Raw genomic sequence first — 24,310 nt, forward strand, 5'->3', positions numbered from 1 at the left:
CCTTCACAGGATCTCTCACAATCTTAAAAAGATTGTAATGCGCGCCAAAGTCAACGTTTTCTTTTCTACGCCGACTAAGGTATATGCTAAGTACCGATCAGTGAAACTCTTAAATCGAGGAGAAAGTAGGACAACACACGAGCTGGGAATATCAACAGTTTAATGAATAAGATTTCGAAGGAAAACAAGGTCAGAGAATGCGCCGTAAAAACTGAACTAAAGAACAAGCTGATGATGCAATTTAATATCTGCTAATATTCAGCTTCTTTCCATGATACCGTTACTGGGGGCACACTCACACACTCATCAAAACCGTGCTTTCGCATTTGGTAACCTTTAATCAGCTCCCTTTCACACTTTGTGTCTCCCCTGCCAATTATTCCAGTTTTGTCGATAGGGGGGGTTGCATCCACAACCTCGGCAATGGTTTGCCCCTCCGCCTGATGGGACCGAAGTTTCATGTTCTTTTAAACGAACATTCAGACAGCATCCCGTCGGCCCTATATACACTTTCTCGCACATCAGCGAAATGCGGTATATGACATTTGTCGTGCATTTCATGGATTTTTTGGCATGGCCGGTTGTGCACGTGTTCGTCGGTTTGCGTTTTTGAATTTTGGGAAGAAAGCTTGCCAGCTTACACTGTGCGGAAAACACTACGTCTGGTGGCCACTTTTTTAATATTGTCACGCTCGAAACTGTACAGCGCTAGACTACTCGCGACCAATCCCCAAGCGGGGTATGCGTCAAGGGGTGGAGCAGAAGAGGAAGTAGAGGACGAACCGCACTCGCACTCGCACCGCACGGAGCATCGGCTGACGTGTCTGTCTGCGTGGTCGCTTGCTTCTAAGCTGCTTGGTTTTTCGCTTTCCTGGTTAAGGTGATCGGCCAACCTTCAGGCGGATTAGCGGTTGTTTCCCGCCATTCTTTTGGTCTTTTCTTTTCTTCGAGGTTGCTGGTTTCCGCGCCTGGATGTCTTTTGAGTCTCCTGGCCGGGGGAGTTCCCCCTGGGCGGCCTCGATTCGTCCGCAGGACATGCAATTGGAAGCCCTAAAGCGCAGTGGGGTGGGCAGCATCCCCGTGGCCTTGGTGCCAGTAAGTGGCGGATTCATCCGGCTGAAAAACCCGCGGGCTGTACAGGCGGCACTTCGAGCGGCTACTGAGAAGTTCGAGCACATTACGGAGGTCCGCCCGTTTGGCAAAGGTGGCGTCTTGTGCCGATCGTCAGACGAGACCTGTGTCGCTGCCCTCTTGAAATGTACAATGTTTACCTCTGTTCAGGTGAGTGCATTTATCCCCCCTCACCTTGCTTGCGTGAAGGGCATCGTTCGAGGTGTTGATGTTCAGATGACACCTCAGGAGGTACTAGAGCAGTTTTCGGTAGCGGGAGTCACCTCAGTTTACCGTTGCAGCCGTGTTGTAGAGAAAAACAGGGTGCCAACAGAATCTGTCATTGCTACATTTGTTGGGACGCAATGTCCATCGGAGATTAAAGTACGGCCTCTCATTTACCGTGTGGAACCTCTCTCTCCCCGGCCTCTTCAGTGCCACAACTGTTGGCGTTTTGGCCACACATCCAAGGCATGCAAATCGTCTCCCCGGTGTCGCGCATGCGGTGAGAGCCATTCTGTCGAGCTATGTACTGCCCAAGATGCCAAATGTTGTTTGTGTGGAGCGGCACACCCAGCTGACTATTCTAATTGCCCTGCTAGAGCTCAAGAAGTCCAAGTTGTCGAGGTCATGGGTAAGCGTCGCTGCTCGCGCGGGGATGCTGTTACAATTGTCAAAGAAAGGACACATGGTTATGCTGGAGTTACGGCCAAACACTCTCCATCACTCGCTGATGCAGCCGTAGTGAATACCATTGTTGCAGCGGTTGAACAAGCCGTTGCCAAGCTCCAACAGTCTTCCCTCGCTGACCCAGCTTTCGCTTCCGTTGTAGCAGCGGCTGTTGAGAAGGGTGTCTCTTCAGTAATCACCCAGTTAACTTCCACCATAATCGAGTGCGTGTCTCGCACAGTGGTGACTCAGCTGGCGCCACATTTGCAGCCCGCTCCCCTTTTGTGTACCTCCTCTCCCCAAGTGATCCAGCAAGTTTCCACCGTCCCTGAAGGTCCGCTGCTCTCAGCAGCTAATCTTGCCTCGGATTCTGTTAAAGTCTCGTCTACTCTCGCTACTTCGGTGCGTGGTTCGGAAAATCCTACTTACGCTGAGGCTGGTACTTCGTCTGTTCGTGGTCCTACGGCCGACAACGAGTATATTCCTCCCCTTTCGCCCTCTTCAGACTCGGACATGGAGCTTCAGGCTTGGCCTATGGAGACTGTTCTTCAGTCTAGTAAACGTTCCGGATCACCTAGTACCGAAACCCTGGAAGTGCAGCCAAAAGCAAAATCCAAGAAAGGTAAATCTGTTTCAAAGCCCAAGAATCAGATATTACAAGCTGCAGTTGCTGCAGCCGGTCTCTCTGAATCATAGGGGTTCTAAAAGTCGTTCAGTGGAATTCTCGCTCCGTTTCGGCAGGCTTTGCGGATTTACTTTGTTTGTGCTCCCAATTTTCCCCAGACGTAATTTTGCTACAGGAAACCTGGCTTAGTAGCAACCAAAAATTTGGACTTTATAATTACCGCACTTTTCGACTAGACAGGCCAACCCGAGGTGGCGGTCTGTTAAGTTTGATATCTACAAAGTTTGCCCACACCGCGAAGGTGTCCTTCCAACTTCAACGCCCAGACTGTGAAATTTTAGTGCTGGAATTAAAGCTACCTGGTTGCCTCCCCTTCTCATTGGCCAACGTGTACTTTCCTAGTGGCGTCGTTGATTCCGATCCACTTGATTTGGCTATTGCTTCGGCTGTACCTCCCATTATCTTTGCAGGAGACTTTAATTCCCACCACGTTACTTGGGGCTTCCGGACGGATTCTTGCGGTAATCGCTTGTTGGATTGGATTACAGATAACAACTTAACATGCATAAATTCGGATTCTCCAACCTACCATAAGGGACAAACGCAATCTGTTTTGGATTTAACTATATCTTCTCGAGGTGTTTCAGTGCCTTCTTGGTCGACCGTTGATGGCGGGTCGAGTAGTGACCACATCCCAATAGTTTTTGACATTGGGTGTCCCATCCGTTCCGTTAACCGCCAGAGCCGTTCTTTTGTTAACTATAAAATGTTTCAAACCTCTCTGAAGGAGTCCCTGTCCTCTCTGGTCACACAAAATGAAGCTGAATGTGCGACAGGCCTTTGTTCCGCCCTTTCCTCTTCAGCTCAGTCGTCATTATTTGAAGTGATGTCGAAGAAGTCAGTATTGCCGAGTCCCTGGTGGGACGAAGAATGTTCGCGCTGCTTTAGACGTAGAAAGGCGGCCTGGAAGAAACTTTGCCATAACCTATCCCCGCTTAACTGGTGCAACTACAAATATTTTTCAGCGGTATTCAAACGCGCTGTTTCTAATGCTAAACAGACTTATGACACAGATCGATCTCTGTGTCTCTCCAAGCCTAACAATAAGCGTGCGCTTTTTCGCTTTCTTCGATCGCGGAAAGCAGTACCCTCTCCAGATAATACAGACTCCGTGGTGCTATCGTCAGGTGAACTCTCAGAGTCCCTAGAGTCGATAGCTGATGGGCTTCAAGCTCATTTTTCATCCTTCTTAGCGATGTCATTTACTCCGCCAGACGTGGTAGACGACTTCATAGAGGTAACGCTATCAGAGCTCGCTGACGTCATGACTAAATTGACTGCTGCAGCTCCTGGCCCAGATGGCATTACAACTGAAATGCTGAAGTTATTATTTGACGAGGCTCCCAATCATTTACTTAACATGATCAATTATTCTATTCGACATGCATGGATCCCCGATGTCTGGCGTCTCGCCAAAATACTTCCGGTACTTAAGAATGCTGGTCAGGGCCTCTCGATTGAAAACGTCAGGCCTATTGCGTTGACATCTAATGTGGTTAAATTAATCGAGCGGATTTTGCAGCAGCGCATAATGCAATTGGTGTCCAGTTCTAGAATCTTTAGCCCAAGACAAATTGGTTTCCGCCCTGGGTGTTCGATTTGGAGTGCGCATATGGACCTTGAAAGCCGGATTAAACTTGCCCGTCGCACTAACCAGTTTTCGGCCCTAGTAACCCTAGATGTAGCAAAAGCTTTTGATAGCGTCGAATACCCTGTGTTGTTGTCCCGGTTACAAGTCTTAAACTTCCCAAGGTATATCATAGCTTGGATTTGTGAATTTCTGAGAGACAGGCAGTTCAGTTGTGTAAAATTTAATGTTACCTCCTCACAGCGGCCACAGTCTAGGGGCGTACCGCAAGGGGCGGTCCTTTCCCCTGTTCTTTTTAACATCCTTGTAAGCGCTATTCCGGTGGTTTCTGGTGTTTCTACATATGTATATGCCGACGATATTGCGTTTTTTGCATCAGCACCTGACATTCAATCTCTTCACAAATTATTGCAGTCTTATCTGAATATTATTGCCTCGTGGTTGGACAGTATTTGTCTCTCTATCAATGTGAACAAATGTTCCTTATTAGTTTTTCCAATCTCAGGTCCTGTTAACATTACTCTCAGTTACCGACAGTGCATAATTCCTCAGGTTCCTTCTTTAAAGTACCTCGGGATTATTTACACCAGTGAACTTGACTGGACCCCACATATAGCCCTCATTGAGGCCAAAGGTGCACGTGCTGTTGGGATGTTGAGAAGTCTCAGTCATAGGAAGAAGGGCATGCGCAGAGAGACCCTTCTTATGATATATAGAATGTACGTTCGCCCCATTTTAGAGTTTGGGTGCGTGTTATTCTCTGGGTGCGCCGCGTATAAGCTTCATCGTCTGGTTATTCTGGAGCGCCAGGCTCTTCGCTGCTGTTTAGGGTTGCCTAAGAATGCAGCAAATGCAGTAGTTTACTTGGAAGCGCGCGTTCCTCCTCTGCTTAATAGGTTCCGGATTCTGACGGTTGAAACTTTTCTGAGAGCTTATAGCTCTGAGGTGAACAGGGAGCAGTTTATTTTTATTGCAGAACCAAGTGCGTTTATGGTGCACCAATGGCCCAGGTCCTTATGTCCACAAAGCACTTTGATACAGAGCTTCCTTTCTCCATTGGGTGTCGCAATAAATCAGATTATTCCATATACTGACAGGAGTTCACCTCTTTCTATCAATTTCCGGAACATTTTCCCCAAAAATGCTAAACTTTTACCAGCCCGGCTACTCAATCGCCTTCTCGAAGATTATTTGGCCTCTATGCAGCCAGGTGCTATAATTTATACAGATGCCTCTCAACGAGAAGAAAAATCCGGTATCGGAATATTTTCCCTTTCCCTTAACTGGACCTTTCAGTTCGTCTGCGTGATTTTATCCCCATATTCTTTGCGGAATTCCTGGCAATTGTCCTGACGCTACAAAAGCTGGATGTGTCAATTACATCTCCAATGATAATTTCCGATTCTTTTTCTGTATGCCTAGCCCTTTCTTCCCCTAAAGACACTCCCCTTTTGCGGACGTTTCGGTCACTCCTGCCACCTCACTTCACTGAAATTCACCTTCTTTGGGTTCCTGGTCATGCAGGGATCACATACAACGAGACTGCCGACTCTCTAGCAAGGGTAGCACTTTCTGGGCCTGTAGTAGACGTCGTAGAGCCGACACCTTTAATAACAGCAGCTAGGTACCGTAGGATGCTGAAACTCCAAGTACAGCAAGAATCGGTTTTATTATCATTAAGGGATTTCAATCATCTTAAATTTTCATGGAAACCTGAATGGTGCCCTTCACGCAACTTAGAGGTGATTATTACAGCCTTACGTTGTCGAGTACCCAAGTTAAACAGGTATTTGCACAGGTCTCGTCTGGCGCCAACAGCTCTGTGCAGCTATTGCAACGAAGACGAGTCTGTCGACCACTTCCTTTTGACATGCCGACGTTTTTCCCGAGTCAGACGTCAGTCCCTGGAGGTGCCGCTTAACAGTTTGGGGATATCCCTAACAGTGCCGGCTATTCTATCGTTCGGGGCATCCGAAACGGGGTTCTGCCGCCGGGATGTATGCTCTGCCCTCCTGCGCTACATTGAAAATTCAAAACGATTCTCTTTATGATTGCGATTGGTCACCCTCGCTTTGATTTTTCAGGGTTTTTTTTTTCCTTTTTCCTCAAAAATTTTTCAAACCGGTCTAAATTATCGTTCCTAAAAGTCACGTGATTACAAAATATTTCCATTCATTTTAACCATCCTCTGTTGATTGGCCGATCCCCTGATTGGGTATGTGCCATACCTAAAGGCGCAACAACAACAACAACAACTCGTACTGACCGCAGGATCGCTGGCCGCCTCCTTCAACGCTCTTATTCCTATTCACGGCTTTAATTAAACCCTTTGCACCGTAACAGTTTGTGGTGGAGGTGCTGGGTAACCGTGGAAGGAAGACGGAGCCACTGGAGCTTCGCCGAAGCCGCCGAGTCGCCGGTCTCCCCCCGCTGCGTGTACCTCTGACTGGGGCTGCAAAAACAGTCCAAGCCATGCCGATGGCCAACTGGCAGCCGTACAGGGAGCCACGTTCGTTCTCTGGGAACGAAGGGGACGACGTCGACGAATGGCTCGTGCACTACGACCGGGTGAGCAAGTTTAACCACTGGGATGCGGCCGCCAAGCGGGCAAACATCGAGGTATTCTTGACGGGCACCGCGCTGACGTGGTTTGAAAACCACGAGGCGAAGCTAACCACTTGGGACCGGCTAGTGGAGGATATGAAGAAGCGCTTTGGGGATTCGTTGGCAAAAAAGAAGCTAGCAGAGCAGACGCTACATCAGCGAGCACAAGTGGCTGGGGAGTCTTGCATGACTTACATCGAAGAAGTATTGAAATTGTGCCGGATTGTGAATCCCGCAATGTCTGAGGAAGACCGAGTTGGCCACATTCTTAAGGGTATCGCTGAAGACGTGTATGCTTTCCTCATCAGTAAGGAGAGCCTGGACACAGTAGACAACGTCATACGACATTGTCAGGCATTCGCAGCCCTGAAGACCCGTCGCATAGCACCAAAGTTTGGTCGCTTGCCAAACGTCACCACTATAGCCAGCGTAGACGACACCCAGGCCATGGACTTGTCATCGACGATAAGGCAAATAGTTCGGGAAGAACTGCGCCGACATGACGAATCGGTGCATCGCATCAACACTACTTGCGACTGCCATCCGCCATGCGATGCCCTGATGCGACGTGTACCGGTCGGCTACTACGCTCCGCGAAATGACGCTCCCCGACGTTCATGGGCCCCTACAGAATTTCATCCGTCCGTGAACACTGCTAGCTTTGACGATCACCGTGTCCACCCTTCCCGGAACTCTGATAACTGCGACAGCCATCGTTACTCATTTGAAGCAGCTGAAACGAATACCTGGTCCTCACCACGCGGTGTGTACTCACGCCGTGATGACGAATATTACGGTGAAGGTCGACGGGCCTACAGACCTCACACACAGCCCACTACGTTCATGCAGCCCGACAGGATTCGCCGCCCGCAGCCTGCCTGCTACTGGTGTGGGATTCCTGGCCACATTGCAAGGTTTTGCCGTCGTCGTCGCGAAGAGCAAGCACAGAATTCCCGGTATGCTGCTTCAGGACCTAACCACACTGTCGAAAGTCACTGGTCTCAGTTCCCGCTTTCCGCTAACAATTTTCGGACCAGTTCGCAGCGCAATGCTTCTCCGGCCACCTCCGATCGCAGCATAACACCACCCGCTGGACGACAGCGCCGATCCCCATCGCCTGGTCGCCGCGCTGCATCCCCTTCGCCGGGAAACTAGCCGGCGCGACCGATGGAGGTGAGGTCGCCGGACAGCCTTCGATAGATAAACAACCTCTGCCAGTATTTATGATGACAAACAAAGTTCAAGTGCTCGTGGACGGTGTTTCTACAGTGGCTTTAGTTGACACTGGTGCAACGGTTTCAATTATGAGTAATGCGTTTAAAGATCGCCTGGGACGTAAAGTGATGTTCAAGTGGGACAAGGGAACCTCGTTTCGTGGAGTCGGTGGGGAGCCGCTGCACCCTCTTGGTGTGTGTACAGTCAATGTTTGTATCGGAGGACGGACGTTCAAAGCGGAATTCGCAATTCTTGCCAAGTCAACCCATGACGTAATTTTGGGCATCGACTTTTTGAGGGATTGCGGTGCCACTGTCGATTGCGCGACGGGCGAACTTTCTGTTAGCAGCTTATGGTTCTCTGCACTCGATGACCCGCATATCAATGAAAATACTGATACTCTGCGTGTTTCTGAGGACACAGTTATACCTGCGTGGTCCCTGGCGATCGTACCAGTGAGTGCTATAAGTGACGCCGGCATATTTGACGCTGTAGTGGAGCCACTCTCCCCGAACTGTGCAAAGAAAGACCTTCTGGTGCCCCGTTGTGTTGTATCTGTTGAACGGGGACGTAGCTATGTGTGCGCTCTCAACTGTTCTTCGCAGAGCGTGGTGTTACCGCAGGATATGAAAGTGGCCGAGTACGAGACAAACGACCACATTTCAGTCGCCGCTTTGTGTGCTGGTGATGAGGCTGCTCCTGCTGACATTATTTTCCCGAACTCGAAGCTTCTCAGCATGGTTAATAAGTCGCTCTCCTCGGATGAGCGAAACGCGTTGGTCGACATCCTTTCTCGACATGCCTCTGTCTTCGACTTCGCTGCGGATGTCTCTCAGGCGGCACTTCCAACCTCCCGCACTCGTCACACTATAGATACCGGGTCGGCGCACCCCGTTCGACAGAAACCTTACAGGGTGGCACCATCTGAACGAAAGGTAATCTCTGAGCAAGTCACAGAGATGTTACAAAAAGGTGTCATACGTGAGTCGGCCAGCCCCTGGGCAGCGCCTGTGATCCTCGTACAAAAGAAAGATGGTACCTGGAGGTTTTGTGTGGACTACCGATGTTTGAACGCCATCACCAATAAAGACGTCTATCCGCTGCCCAGAATTGATGATGTCATAGATTGCCTGCACTCTGCATCTTATTTTTCGTCAATAGATTTAAAATCCGGCTATTGGCAGATCCCCATGGACCCAGACCACCGAGAAAAAACAGCCTTCGTCACTCCGGACGGTCTTTTTGAATTTAACGTGATGCCATTCGGTCTCTGCAATGCGCCAGCGACATTTGAACGGTTCATGGACACAATTCTGCGCGGCCTGAAATGGGACATATGTTTGTGCTACCTCGACGACATAGTAGTCTTCGGACGAACTTTTCACGAGCACAACGCACGACTCGAGACAGTCCTCAGCTGCTTAAAAGGCGCCGGATTGGTGTTGAACTCCAAGAAATGTCATTTTGGTGAGCGTCAAACCCTGGTTTTAGGACACCTTGTTGATAAGGATGGCGTGAGACCGGACCCTCAAAAGATCGCCGCTGTTGAGAGATTTAAACCACCCCAATCAGTGCGAGAGCTCCGTAGCTTCTTGGGGCTTTGTTCATACTTCCGTCGTTTTGTGCCCCGCTTTGCAGATTTGGCGTCTCCCCTCACTAGCCTCTTGCACAAAGATACTGCCTTTACCTGGACCGCCGAGTGTGAAGCTTCGTTCTCCCACCTTAAATATCTCCTCACGTCGGGCCCTATCCTTCGCCACTTTGACCCTGGCGCTCCCACCGAAATACATGCGGACGCTAGTGGTGTTGGACTTGGTGCAGTGCTCATCCAGCGGCATAACAGTGCTGAGCATGTGATCGCTTACGCCAGTCGTTGCCTCAGCAAAGCTGAGCGCAATTACACAGTCACCGAGCAAGAATGCCTGGCTGTGATCTTCGCGATCAGCAAATTTCGTTCGTACGTGTACGGCCGTCCCTTTACAGTCATCACCGACCACCACGCGCTGTGCTGGTTGACCGGCCTCCGTGACCCTAACGGCCGACTAGCAAGGTGGGCCTTAAAGCTCCAAGAGTACGACTTTGTTATTGCCTACAAGAGTGGTCGTCGGCACGCAGACGCTGATTGTCTTTCCCGGCTGCCAAATGCGTGCACTGATCGGGAAGAAGACCATTTCGACGACTGTTTGGCAGCTGTAGACACAGAATTCCCCGATGTTGCTACATTCCGTTCAGAACAGCAGAAAGACCCAAGCATCCAGCACCTCTTCGCTGCTGCTGCTGATCCTACGACTCCCCGGCGCTACTCATTGCATGATGGGCTACTCTACAAGATTAACTACATGCCTACGGGAGCGCGTTTTCTTCTTGTCGTGCCAAAACCTTTGCGTGCTACAGTTCTACGCACCATGCATGACGATGTTACAGCCGGTCACATGGGTTACGTAAGAACATTACACCGTACCCAAGAAAGATTCTTCTGGCCGAAAATGCGCCGTGAAGTTCAACAATATGTCTCGAGTTGCCTCCGATGTCAGCACTACAAGCGCCCTACGAGCATTCCATCTGGGCTACTCCAACCTATAACACCTTCTTGTTTCCCCTTTGACCAAGTCGGCATTGATTTAATCGGACCGTTTCCACGCTCTTCGACTGGTAATCGCTACATCATTGTCTGCGTCGACCACCTGACGCGTTACGCAGAAACTGCGGCTGTCGCAGCCGCGAAGGCAGACATCGTTTCGACATTCCTGCTCCGGTTCGTCATCCTTAGGCATGGTGCTCCCCGCGTGATTATCAGCGACCGTGGACGCCAGTTCGTCGCTGATGTTGTGGAAGACTTGCTGCGTCTTTGTTCAACTCACTTTCGTCACTCGACACCCTATCACCCCCAGACAAACGGCTTGACCGAGCGTACCAACAGGACTCTCACCAACATGATTGCGATGTATGTTGACTCTCGCCACAAAAACTGGGATGAGAGTTTGCCATTCATCACATACGCTTATAACACGGCCCAACATGAGACCACTGGCTACAGCCCGTTCTATTTGCTCTACGCCCGTACACCTCCTAACACCCTGGATACAATATTGCCCTTCTCTTTAGGTCACGACCCATCCGTTTCGCGCACCCTCTGTCTCGCTGAAGAAGCTCGTCGCCTCGCTCGTTTACGTACCCTGGCCTCCCAGGGCCGCTCAAAACGCCTTTACGACAGTCGGCACCGTGCGGTTTCGTACGCTAAAGGCGACATGGTATTGTTGTGGACGCCTGTACGCAAACGGGGACTGTACAGCAAGTTCTTGTCGCATTACACGGGACCATACGTTGTCGTCGGTCGGTTGAGTGATGTCACCTACGTTATCTCGCGCGTAACGACACCTGGACGGAGAAGCTGCAAGACTGAACTCGCCCACGTCGCCCGGTTGAAGACATTCCACCCTCGCCTCTGACTTCCTCGTGCCTCGCCCGACGGGCTTCGTCTGCGAAGGGGGAAATGTCACGCTCGAAACTGTACAGCGCTAGACTAGTCGCGACCAATCCCCAAGCGGGGTATGCGTCAAGGGGTGGAGCAGAAGAGGAAGTAGAGGACGAACCGCACTCGTACTGACCGCAGGATCGGTGGCCGCCTCCTTCAACGCTCTTATTCCTATTCACGGCTTTAATTAAACCCTTTGCACCGTAACAATATTGTGCGATATCTTGTGAATGCACGGGATTACTTGCACTTTCTTACGTCCTCAAAATCACGTGCCTGTACTCCCCCGCCCGATTCGTTTTTCATTTTGTTGAACTTTGTTTCAGCTACCAACTTCAAGCAGTATCAAGGAAACCAGCCGCCTTTAAACGCTGAACGTGTTCTACAAAACTTTGTTCGATTGAATAGTGAAAGCTTTTTCTAAGGGCGTTGCTAAAAATTAACAGGGTTACCAGCGCACGGAAGGAAGAAAAGACAGGGCAAGGCGGTGAACTACAACTGATTTTTTTTATTCAGAAAAGAGACATATAAACCCGGCACGTCCAATAGCATGGCCAGCACAACCTGACGTCAACACTTATCTTCTCGCCTTCAGCATGTTACAAACGTTGCACAAGATAATAATTTTCTTTTTGCGAGAGGGCAACACCAGGCATGCTCATACACGTTTCTTTAAGCCGCTCAATTTTAAGCGCTTCGACAACCTCGCGTGCGTGCCTATCCTTCTCTCTGGTGATGACTTCGCACTCACCGAACAACGGGACGCAAGCACAATTACTACAGAGCGAAGCGCAATGCCCCGAAACAACAGTCTTTCCCACGACGTTCTTATGCTCCCTGAGCCTCTCGTTGACGCATCTACCATCTACCCGTGTGGCCAATATTAGTGTTGCCACAGTTTAAGGGGAGAGAGTAAACAACGCCTTCGTTACACTGGACAAACTGCTTGACAAGGGTACAGGGTGACCCTTGACCGAACGGAGAACTAATGGCATACACAGGCTGAAGACGCATGCTGCCTATTTCTTTGCGAACAACTGCCTGGATGACAGATATGGTGTGTAGCTCGTTCCGATCGAGCGCGTATGACACCGCAGTAGTCGGAGCCATAGCCTCCACAACGTGTGGCTTCGAGCTAGTTGGTAATCCATTATAAGATTTTCAAGCGCGAAATATTCAGAGAGGGGACGAAAGGGACAGAGAGACATAGCCTCCAGTTTTAGGGGCACGATTGTGGTTAGATTCGCGGATGACGAAATTAAATTTTACTTGAGTGGAAAACGTGCCGGTAGGCCTGCATCTTCACACAAAAATGTCGTCGGTGCTGTGTTCGGTAGCCAGGTGAACTTGTGCGCTATGCGGCTTCCTTTGGCCTCAGTCCTTGCAAATAAGGTACAAGGCATCATCCGCAATGCCCTTCAGTACAGACGTCCTCGATGTAGGCAGTTGCGAAACTCCGCATCAAAAAACGGCCCGCACTTCGACTTTGGGTCGTGCGTACGGTGGCGCTACCGTGGCCGCCGCAAGCACTATGGAAAAACACACTAAATATTCGAACTGACAATTTAACGTTAAACTTTAATTTCAAAGGTGCATGATTCTTTATTTTCGTACTTGCATAAGTTATCCATTGTTTTTGTAACTCTGGTTTCTGTGTTGCGATTGCTTCTGCGTCTGCGCAACTTCCTCTACCATTGGCACTTGGAGTTGGCCGGGCACTCGGGCACAACATGGATCTGACCTGGCGCACTACATTTTCAGTTGCCGCTCGGCCTACAACAAACTGTATGCCAAAACTAATCCAGTAGCTGATCAAGTGGCCCTAAATAATGCTTTCAAGCTTGCGTTAAGCCGTCGAAGCGCATATAATACTAGGTATTCAATTGACGTCATCAGCGCGGGCCGTGCGCATCGTCCGGAGCTGCCGCCATATCGTTGGTCGTCAAGAGAGCGAGAGAGACGCGCGGGCGGCGTGGGTGCTCGGGTGCACTCCGCATTTTGTGTCTCCGCCACACGTTGCGAGCGTGCACGTTTCTGTGGTTGTACGGACGTTGGTGCTCGGGAAAAATGCGCTTGAGCGAGTGCGGCCGCCGACTGAAGCAGCCGGAGAAATCGGCTTACATGCGGAAAGTGCAGCTGTGTGGTGATATCGATCCTTTCGACTTGGGCAGTGACGAGGTGCAGCAAGACATCAGCGTGCTTCCTCGTGTCGATATAGCTGATATCAGTGACTATCTTGTCTACGCCACAAACTTCGTGACAAAGGAGCAGTTAAAGGCTATGAAGGGACTCGAAGCGCATAACTATGTCACCAGCGGATGGGTTCAGCAGCCGTTCACAAGAGCCCTCGCCGACGGACGCATCGTTGTGATTGGCAAGGCAAGTACAATTTCATTACAGCCGGCACATGCCGTACGCATCTGTTATTTAATGACTCCACTTTGCGCGAAGCGCAACCTGCGCATGCTATTTCCGTGTGTCCCTAGATAATGCGCGTTTTATCTATCTGCATCCTCACCCCCTTTATGTGACGTGGCCCAAAACTTCTGTTGCTTGTACAAGTTTTGTTTTGTACCCTAAGATTCTTTTCTGCCTGCTCCTGTAACGCAGGTGCGGCACTCCCAGTCACTCAACGTAAAGCCGCTGAACCCCTGGCTTCTCATCAAAGAAGATGGCGAGGTGCAGACTGCGCACTGCGACTGCATGGCGGGATTAGGGGCAGCCTGCTCTCATATTGCGGCTGTATTGTTTTACGTTGAAGCAGTTGTCAGGAGGAGGGATTTGCAAGTTGGCACTGACCGGGAGAACAGTTGGCTACCTCCACATGTGCGCTTTTTGGAAGGGAAGCCAGCTTCACAAGTTGACTTTTCATCAACAGAAATGAAGCAAAGACTTAAAATGGGTGAACAGAGACTACGTAAACAGCAGAAGAGGCAGAATGTTGAGGCCGCAACAGCAGATGAATGGTCGGCTTTTCTCTCAGCTTGCCACGCAAGTGGGATTAGGCCTGCAATGCTATCCCTGGAAGCAGATTACGCAGACGACTTCATACCAGTTGCCATGAAGTTCCCCAGTGCCATGCTGAGCAACATGCAACAAGATGAGGTACCTGCCACGTGGAACGCTGTAGCAGACTACTGCAACCAGGCCGCCAACAACATTTCAGTTGAACCAGAGGTACAGTGCTTCAACAACTTTTTATTTCAACTTCATTACATATCTGCTGCATGCTTTCGCTGAACAGCAGTGTGAAGCAAGGTTGAGAAGCTCAGTTAGAATGCTACTGCACAATGTAATACATTTTCACGTTTATTTACAGGTTGCTGCGCTGGTGGAGGAGACCACAAGAGAACAAGCGAAGTGTGGAAAATGGTTTTCATTCAGGGCTGGCCGAATAACTGCATCAAATGCAAAGGCAGTGTCGCGAACATCTACAACTAACCCTTCAAAGTCGCTCATTGTAAGAATCTGCTATCCTGAGGAAAATCAGTTCTGGTCTCCACAAACCGCATGGGGAAAGCAGCACGAGAAGCATACAAGTTGGCATCACGAACCATCCACACAAATTTTCCGTGTAGAGAGTCTGGCTTGCACATTTCAGTGGACCACCCATTCCTTGCGGCCTCTCCCGATGGCGTAGTAAGTTGCACATGTTGTGGCGACGGAGTGTTGGAGATAAAATGCTCTTACAATGGCCGCGAAGGACCAACCAGGCAACTTGCTGCTGCAAAGTCCTCCTGCATCACACTTGTGGATGGGAAGTTGGAACTCAAGACAGACCACGCGTACTATTATCAAGTACAAATGCAAATGCTGGTTTGCGAGGCGTCGTACTGCGATTTTGTACTGTGGACGCTTCAAGACTTCGTCAAGTTTCGAGTACACAAAGACACAGAATTCTGCAAGAACATGGTGGAACGCTGTGAAAGGTACTTTCGACTAGTCGCACTGCCCGAACTGTGTTTTCTATACTGGACCAACACACAAGACAAGGAAAAACAAGAACACCCAGCAAGCACACCCGGCACCCAGCCAGATGAGAACACCCAGCCAAGTGAAGACGACGAGTTGTACTGCTTGTGCGAAGGGCCAGAGTCAGGCAAAATGATTATGTGTGATAGCAAAACTTGCAAACGCACATGGTTCCATTACAAGTGTGTCAACATAAAAAGAGCACCAAAAAAAAAGTGATACTGCCCAGAGTGCATGGAAGCAGGCAAAAAGGCGTAAAAGTAGAAAATGGTTCATTCACATGCAGGTGCTCAACCTTGAAATAAACAAGAATGTTAGAAAGAACGTTGGCATCTCCAGTGTTCACTTACGCATGCTTCAGTTTACCCTGATGGCACTAGCGAGTTGTTCATGTTGCACAGTGCAGCACATATAAAGACAATTTTGTCCAACAGGGTGGGTCCGTCCTCTTCACTAGCTAGAACTTCAACAGGCAGCGTGTACTTCAGTATTCTATACTTATTGCGCAGAAGTCCTATCACTCTTTCTACGTGTATTCTGACATTAGCCAGCTTGCGAGTTTTTCCAACCTCATGGGCCGAAAGCTGCGGCTTCCCTTTGGTGAATGCTGGAATGACAAGTTTAGCACAGTGAAGGCCAACTTCATCAGCGATGGTGAAGCCGCGGTCTGCCAGAACTAAATCACCAGGCAGGAGGTTGTCCAGCACACCGCAACGCTCCGTGATAACTTTGTCGCTTGTGCGACCACACCACCCTTGTGAAATGAATGTCACCACGCCTTGTGGTGCAATGCCAATCAGGTACTTGAGCGTATTGTGGTGTTTATATGCTGACCAGGTCTGTGCACGTGGGAGAAAAGATGAAGATCTCTCAACAAACACTTCAAAACAATCTAGGATGACTGCCACGTGTGTGCCGAATGACTTTCGGAAAGCCATGGGCATGGTTGCTCTTAAAACATGGCGCTCTGGCCACCTGATTGCCATGGACAGGCGCACGTAGGCCACGTCAAGCCACTTGTTTACGATTCTGGACACTGTGGGTTGCGAGACCAGGAACCTGCAACTGTAACCGCAGATTAGTAAGCAACCTGTGAAATAAAACAACAATTACCTGTAGGCTATGTCTTGAAGGGGCAAGTTCAGCCGTAGTCTCATGAGGAATATTACCATCTCTTGGAACTTCGTAAGGCAGTTACGACTTGTGTGCGACACACTCGGCTCCAACAACTGGAAAAGGGCAAGCACAAGGGCAAAGTTGGGAAGGCCGGTGTAAAACTGAGCCATATCCTCATGCTCTTCCATTGCTTCCTGTGTCAAAGTGTGCACTACGAGCTTCTTCCTGGTGTCGCAAAGCTCAAAAAGTAGTCTGATGTTTTCTTCCTCAAGGCGGGTAATGTCCTCCATTGTCATCTCTGTCTGTGTGCTGACAGTTCCTAGAAGGAAGAAAATAAATAAGTTGAAGTAATGACGTGCTCAAAATTTCTTTTTCCTAAATCTCATCGACAAGATAACTTATCGCACTCATGGCATGTTCTCCAGGCGGCAGACTACTTTTCATGTGACTTAGTTGTACACATTTCTGTATGACGTACCACTGGCACAGCAGCTCTGCGTCGAGGCATCCCTTGTCAAAGCCTCCTCTGCCACCACCTCTTGTGTTGTACCTTCAGGTTCATCAGTAGTTTCCTGTCGGTTGGCTACAGCGGCTTCTGTTGACTCTCCTTGCTTTCTTGAACGTTCCAGCTTTCTCTTGTGCCTGCAAGTTTTTTTGTTATCCTTGGAATGTTAGCAGAAATTATGATCACTAAAAACATAGAACAGGACTGTGACCGCGCAAATGTAATCTGTAATCGCCCCAGCCATAATGTATGCAGGTGGTGCCAGCTCATCTCATCTGAAAAGCTAGTTCGATGAACCCCGAATACGATTTCATCACAAAATATTTCCGCTCGGGAGCGAAAAACACTGCAGTAGAAACGGCCCCAACATTTCTGATGAAAACTAAGCTGGTGGCCGTAACGAAAACAAACCTTACCGCGAGGCTGAAGCGTCACCGTTCGTTTCCGCTCCGTGCCCGAGGTGCAGGGAAGGCGCCCAATCTGGGTCGGACTCGGCCAGCATGTACGCCGGACGGCCTGCAAATGAATTCATTTAACGACGGCTACGTTAAACATGTTACTGTGGCGAGAAATAACGCGGTGTCGCAGTCTTAGCGTGACACACGCGCGCGCACACGTCCCAAACCGGACGCGTTTTCCTACACACACACGTCGAGAACAGTGAGTGATACACGCTGCTAGTGGCAGTGATGTTCACTCTAAGATGGAAGAAGAAAAGCAGTAAGATTGCGAAGTGTTGCAAGTCAAGGTGGATTAAATGCACTTGCCTGTAACGAAGTGTTTCCCGCACACTTTGTAGTGTGTTGCGCTCGGGTTCACGTCCTTGCGATTGATCCGCCGCAACCATTCTGCCCTCCTTCGAGCGGTGACTTCTTCCGTCCTCTTGCACTGGTTCTTCACAACCCGGGGTAAGGCGAAAAATCCAACTGAGGCAGCGGTGTCATCCCCCGGCTTCTTTTTAGAATGGTTGTTGCATCCGAACACAGCGCAGTTCACCATGGTCGTACGGCGACACGACGCCGCAAGCAGAGGCCGTAATGACGGCACAAAATGATACAACACCCACGTGTGACACCAATCTGATGTAATAACAACTGAAATTATCAGTAATCACAATCACACAGTCTGAATCCAAAACAATACCGATACCGCACGTCGCAACCGAGCTGTCGTCGCCGATGCGGCAGCAGGAGGGCAGTACGGGGCGACCCGGGCGACCAACCGACCGACAGGTGAATCGGCGAGATCGGCGACCAACGACATGGCGGATGAGCGGTGCAGGGGGGTAAAGCGAGCTCCGAGACCGTACGAATCGTGGGCGCTGACATGATACAATTCCCATGGTTGCCAGATCAATTGTAATCAGCCTTCTAAAAAGTTGTTTCGTAATTACTAAACTAAAACAAATAACTGAAGCAAAATAGTTACAAATAATTGCCTCAGTAATTAAAACTAGCTCTATAAAATAGTTTTATTGTATTTAAGCTCTAATTAGCGAATAAAGAGTAAGTGCGTAGTTCAGTTTTGGTTTCGATTTTTTTTAAGTGTGCTAAAGTCCCTCGACCGGCGTTTACAGATGAAGGGACTTTAAAGTGTGCTAGGAAGTGGCGAGGCCCTTGCGCCTGACTTGCGCAGTGCGTGCGTGCAAAACGTGTACAACTGGTACTACTCGGATGCACGCGCTGAGCAAGTGCCTCCCCGGCTGCTTGCGAGGCTGTCATTCGTTTCTTCACGTTAAGCACCGTAGCTATTCCCCCTGAACTGACGCCGGAACAGCGATTCCGATCTGACCTTGACCAACGCAAGTTCACTACAGGCTACGGAGTGGCAGCCAGCGATCGTTTCCGTTGGAAGAGAAATAAAAGGAGCTTTTATAACCGTTCGGTTCCAGTTGTTTTATTCATGGAACTTCTTACAGCTCTCCGTGCTTCGAACTTTCGCGTAAACGTTCGTGAAGGTAGAACAAAAAATAGTTAACGAAATGCGGTTTCTTTTTTAATCAGTCACAATAACTCAACGTTCTCTCCTCGCGCGCTCTGTTCGGAATATTACTGCCCATTCAGTCCCGCAAGCTTTCCTTTGAAGTGGTGGAAAGTAGCTAGAACTTGACAAATACAGACACGCCGCTGACTGTATTTCGCATACTCCCTTGGCATGCATTCTGCCACTCCGTTGGCCTGCGATCAACCGCGCTCTTTCGTTCCTTTGCTTCAAAGGGTCGCGACTCACCGGCAACATCAGCGTTGGCCCATGCGATGACGTTTTTTTTTTTTTGGTGTCAATAAAGGTTTTACATTTAGCTAAAGCCACAGTTCACTTCACTTCGTTTGAAAAGCATTGAGCGACTCGCAAAATGTCACAGAATGGCAGTTAACGCGGCACAGCGCAAAAATGCACGGAGATCATGACGGAGATTCATTTTTCTGTGCGCCCCAGTACGGATCAGCCGATTCCTTGGCGTCCTCGCGCATGCGATCAGTCGCATTCGAGCGTGCGCGCAAGTGTTGTGTGAGCGTTGCCACATCTTGCTCAAATAGTCTCGGTACATATAAGTCACACGCTAAACCGAAAACACGTCGGTTACCTACCCACAGGAGATAAACTACGCAATGCCGTCGACGCCACCTGCACAGAAAAAACGTCGCACAGAATCCGCCTGGCCAGCGGTCCGCCATGTTACAATTAATCCCGGCATGCTTCGCTAGCCGGATGCGGAAACGCCACAGTAGCACGTTGCCAGATTACAACCCATCGCTTTCGCCGTTTTCAGTAAGCAAAAGCTCAGCTGGCAACCTTCAAATCGTTGTATCATGTCTGCCCCTGTGTGTCGTGCGGTTCCAATGCATTGGCTCAGCGGCGCGCTTTCCCTCTAGAGTCAGTATATTATCTGTATGGAGCGGTGAGACGGGTGGCGCCATCTCGGAGCGGAGGTTCAATGAATAGCTCCTATACTCTTACGTTTACTGTCAGAAGACCGCAGATGACGCGCAGCAGACGACAATGCGCAAGCGCCGACACATCTCGCTCAACACTCGGTCACTTTTTTTTACTGCTCTTGCTTCGAATGCATATAAAAACTTTGCATGGTAGAACACATTAGCCTGCTTCGGCACAACAAATTTAGGTAAGCACCTAAATACCAATTTTCGCCCAGGTGGTCGAGCAACGAAGCACGTTGTATGGTTTATTTTGTCACCAACAGATGGCACCACTGCACGGCAAATCCAAAAAAGCGGACTAATCGTAGGGCCGGTTTTAATGAATGGACCCAAGGGAGTTTCGCAACTCCTATATAAAGTAACTCTGCTTCAATATGCGGCGCACATTATCGGACTCCGCCATGTTGCTGTCAGCCGTCGAGCAAATTGCCAGAACGTCCTAGACGTATGCGCCGTAATATTCTGCCGATGCCTGGGGACGCGATGCAATCCCCTGGCGAGCAGCATGCTGGCAACCCAGTGGCTATCTGACGAAGTCCTTCAACTTGCCTCTGCACACTCTCCAGCTCGTGCGTCTCGAAGCATTGGCCTGCCGTGCCGTGCCCTTCAGGTCAAAGATCACATTCGCCACCATGACAGTAGGATCCCACCTGTTGTGTGTGCTGACACGCTCAAAAAGACCGAGGCATCTGTGCCGAACGCTATGCCAGGGTCCCGGGGATGAGACACAATGACGGGGGGGGCATCGATTCGGTCTATTTATCAGCAGGCATCGTTGCACAAGGTCTACTCCTAAGCTCCGTGTTGGATGGAGGGCGAGCGGTACGGGATGAGGCGTTCCACAACCTCAACCAAGACTGTTAAGAGACTGCGCCTCAGAGCCAAGACATACATCTCCGCGTCTCCGCCTCGGAGACGCAGAGATGTATGTACAAATTCGGAAACCGATGGGAGACTACACGGTAGTGTCGCAGCACTGCTGGCCTAACCGAGCTCCGAGCGAACTCGACGCTTCGTGACAACATATAGGACTGTTTTGATGCACCCAGAATGTTCTTCATTTTCAGCTGCCAAACAGCTGCATTGTATGCGGGCCGGCAGACACCTTTGAAGTAGTCCCTGGACAATTTTTCGTCTGGAGTACCCCAGGTAAACTTCAAAGGTTATGGATCGGTCGCGGACGCTCGATCGATCGATGCGGTGATCCGATGAAACGACGACTCACTGGCTTCTTGGCCGATGGCACATAGCCGACGGCGGTCTACTCCAAGCAAACTCAAAATGTACAATATGTACACTTTATTTACATTACATGTTTACAACTCATAGCTCCTGATCGCAATCAACAGGTCGGGCAAGGAACGCATCGAGCGGGAGCTCGCCGCTCTCCACCTCTCCGTTTCCTCTCTTCTCCCGTTCTTGACACATCAGACTCCTCGGTTTTACCGCTAAAACCCTGCCCATAAGCGGGACGTCCCCATTTGAGAGTAAGAATGGCTCATTCATTAGCCCACACTAGGCCACTGATTGGCCACTGTGACAAACAAAGCTAGGTGAGTTCAAAATAGTCACGTGACCCACCTCTTCAACTCTCTTACAGAAACCCAAAAATAATCCGCAAAACACAATTATGACAGAAATGAAAACCAACCACTAAAAGCAGACCTAACCATGCAAGCCTATGTTGGTGCTCCGCGCCGCCAAAATTCCTTTCCTTTGTAGACACGTCCAGCGCGTAACAAAGCATGGTCGCCTATACCTAATGAGGCATCCCAGCCGCCACGTCACCAGGCTCAGACGTGTGACGAATGGCAACTGCGCCCACTAACTTTGAGCAGTGCAACTGTCATAGACTGAACGTCTGGTGACCAAGGTTTGACCCCTTGACCGACCTTGAGCTCCCGTCCGGTTCGGGGATTCTCGGGGCGGTAATCGCGGTAGTTAAAATATCAGCGGTCCCCCTCCGCCGGCTTCTGAGACGAACGGACGGAAATCCTCCTTTGGAAAGCTGACATCGCTTTCAGCTATTATGGAGTGGCCGACGCGTTTGTATGCGTCGTCTCCGGGCCCGCTCGTCGGGTGGACACAAAGGCGCGGCTAATAACAAAGAAGCCTCCGTAGCCCCATGTACATGGACCCGACGAGGGGGGCTCGAGTCGACTGGCGGGTTCAGCCAACTCGACCCCTCACGCGTATACGTGAGCTCCATTCAAAGAGTCGAGGCGAGGGGGCCGGGGGATTGCCGGAGAAGGAGCTACCGTATTTTTACGATTCCAGCGCGCTCCTTCTTTTGCTAAAAGCTAGCATTAAGATTTGTGTGCGCGTTACAATCAGGCTCAAAACCTAAACAGGTTTTAAATCGGCCAGCAACGTTGCCACAGGCACGAGGTCCTCCCAAACTCCAACTCAATCCAATAAAAAAATCCGTCAATATCACGTGAGTGAATGTTGGCGCACTAATTCCTGAATGACACATCTTGGTCAGCTGTTAAACATTTTTCTATTGCTGCAATTAGCCCGTCACACGTAGAATTATGAAATTCAAGACACTTGAAATCGCAAACAGCTTCAATGTTCCCCGCTATAGTTTTATTTACTGCAGCAGCGGGATAAGCAAGTTTACGAAGCACAATTTATTTTTGGCTGCCACAGTTTCACGCGCAAAATAAAATCTCCTGCTTGTATTGTAATGTATTGTAATTGTATTGTATTGTAATATATTTGTAATGTATTGTAATAAGTATATGTATAAGTATTGTAATGTATTTGTAATAAGTATTGTAATGTATTTCACACCAGCGCGGTAAAGCCGACGTCCAATTATTTTTTCGGATTTTCCTGCGCGAACCTACCCGTGCGGTACAATCGGTGGCGCGTTATAATCGTGCAAATACGGTATTCAGCTCCCCACCGCCCGCCGACTCAGCCCGACGAGCGCGTCAATCCACCCCCTGCCTGCCAGTCGAACGGACTCGCCCCGACGGCTTTTCGACTCACCGCGTCCGCTTATACATGAGTGCGTCGACTCCAAAAAACCTGTTTATTTCAACTCAACGCGCCCTCGTCGGGTCAATGTAAACGGGGCTCGTGGTTTCTCCCTACACCCGTCGCGCCTAACTCAGCTCGGCCGGCGTAAAAACCAAGAGAATACAGGTAAACTTAGCTAACCCCAGCGGAAGATATCTAGTTGCCTGGTGGTTTTAATTAATAAGTGAGGGGCCCGAACTTAACAACCTCCAACACCCGTATGTCGGAAATAAGCCGCTGACTTGACGCCTGCACAACAACTTCTGTCCTACCACTGGCAGCGTACTCAGATAGCACCGTGCTACGGAACTGGGCTGCTGCTGCTGTGGATAACCCAGTTCAAAGCCGGTCGGGTCGTACACACGTGTTTCATTCATTTACTCTTTACAGCGGCGGCCGGCTTCTTAGCCGCAGAACAGGGAACTTACGACTTTCGCTTTAAAAACGAAATCCCGTAGCTCGTATACGGGGAATACCAGTGTGTTGCAGCATCTTGAAAACGCGTAATTTGCTTCTTTTCATCTTAGACGATCACTGCGCCCTCAAAACCGCACATCTTAACGAGCTGTCCACCGCATTTCTATAAACTATTTCCGTAGTGTAGTGCCATAGATGCCCCAGCAGCTGGACAAACCATGTTGACCAATACGTATTTCATCTTTCAGGAAATGAAGTGGACCGTCGCTACCCACATTTCCGGATACTTCGCCATCTGCCTGAAGGATTCGAGTCAAAAGGAACAGATTCTTGTGTTTTCTGTCGCTGCCCTCTCTAGTGTGGACTATCGCCTGGACGTTCTTGGCAGAACCGAAGTAGTGCGTGTGTGCCACGGAACTATTAAATCCGTAAAGGCAACAGGTTCATATATTCGAGTTAATGAAACATTTCCCAACTCAAGAAAGCAAGTTCTACCTGAGTGATTTCGCTTACCTGCAAGCATGTCCCATGCGTACAAATGAAGAATACCAGCCCGATTCATGGCTTATGAAAATATGGGCAATAAAACCACATACGTGAGGGAACGTTTATATTTTATTTTACGTAATTTAAATTTTCAATACTGCTCCGTGAATAATTAAAACGTGAATCATTAAAACTTGGCGGATCGCAGTCAGAGGTGGGAATCGATGCTTTCGTCGTGGCACACCTTGGGTGAAAGGAAATGGCGTGTTTGTGTGTGACTGTGTGCGCTTGTTGAGGTGCTTGGCGTAATGGTGGGCGTAGGCCAGTGCGCCGGCAAATGGGAGACGGAAGGAGAAACGCTCAATGTCACAAACTCCCTGGTCGCCAGCTCCAAGCGCAGGAACTAGGGCTTCCACTCTCCCGCAAGGCGCTTCCCGGCCGCGGTCTCAAAAATCCAGCCTTGTCTCGCGTAACTTCGCCAGGGGCCTCTCGCGAGTGCTAA

General features: G+C 49.7%; 1 protein-coding gene, 1 long non-coding RNA gene and 1 pseudogene across 2 annotated transcripts in view; 2 read left to right on the forward strand and 1 right to left on the reverse strand.

The window, feature by feature from the left end:
* The window catches only part of LOC144142186 (uncharacterized), a 94,777-nt gene extending 70,822 nt beyond the window's left edge, over window positions 1-23,955 (forward strand). The window contains exon 5 of the long non-coding RNA XR_013316877.1: window positions 23,571-23,955. This is a non-coding gene — a long non-coding RNA (uncharacterized LOC144142186). The remainder of the gene's footprint in view (window positions 1-23,570) is intronic.
* Window positions 6,525-15,576, forward strand: LOC144141697 (uncharacterized; annotated as a pseudogene).
* On the reverse strand, window positions 15,681-20,512 carry LOC144141698 (uncharacterized). Its single transcript, XM_077673213.1, has 3 exons — window positions 20,428-20,512; window positions 16,432-16,753; window positions 15,681-16,377 (listed from the first exon to the last, which is right to left on the reverse strand). Exons 1-3 carry the CDS (start codon window positions 20,510-20,512, stop codon window positions 15,681-15,683), a joined length of 1,104 nt encoding a protein of 367 aa, XP_077529339.1.
* Window positions 23,956-24,310: the final 355 nt, after the last annotated feature.

Source organism: Haemaphysalis longicornis, unplaced genomic scaffold (genome assembly GCF_048455015.1).
Source record: "Haemaphysalis longicornis isolate Haplotype H1 unplaced genomic scaffold, Haemaphysalis longicornis Haplotype H1 scaffold_6, whole genome shotgun sequence".
Taxonomy (NCBI): Eukaryota; Metazoa; Arthropoda; class Arachnida; order Ixodida; family Ixodidae; genus Haemaphysalis; species Haemaphysalis longicornis.

Coding starts and splice junctions, on each gene's coding strand:
- LOC144141698 (XM_077673213.1), bottom strand. CDS start 20,512: ATGGTGGCGAATGTGATCTTTGACCTGAAGGGCACGGCACGGCAGGCC. Junction 16,754..20,427: donor GAGCTGGAGAGTGTGCAGAG/GCAAGTTGAAGG, acceptor TCTTCCTTCTAG/GAACTGTCAGCACACAGACA. Junction 16,378..16,431: donor CTTCAAGACATAGCCTACAG/GTAATTGTTGTT, acceptor TTACAGTTGCAG/GTTCCTGGTCTCGCAACCCA.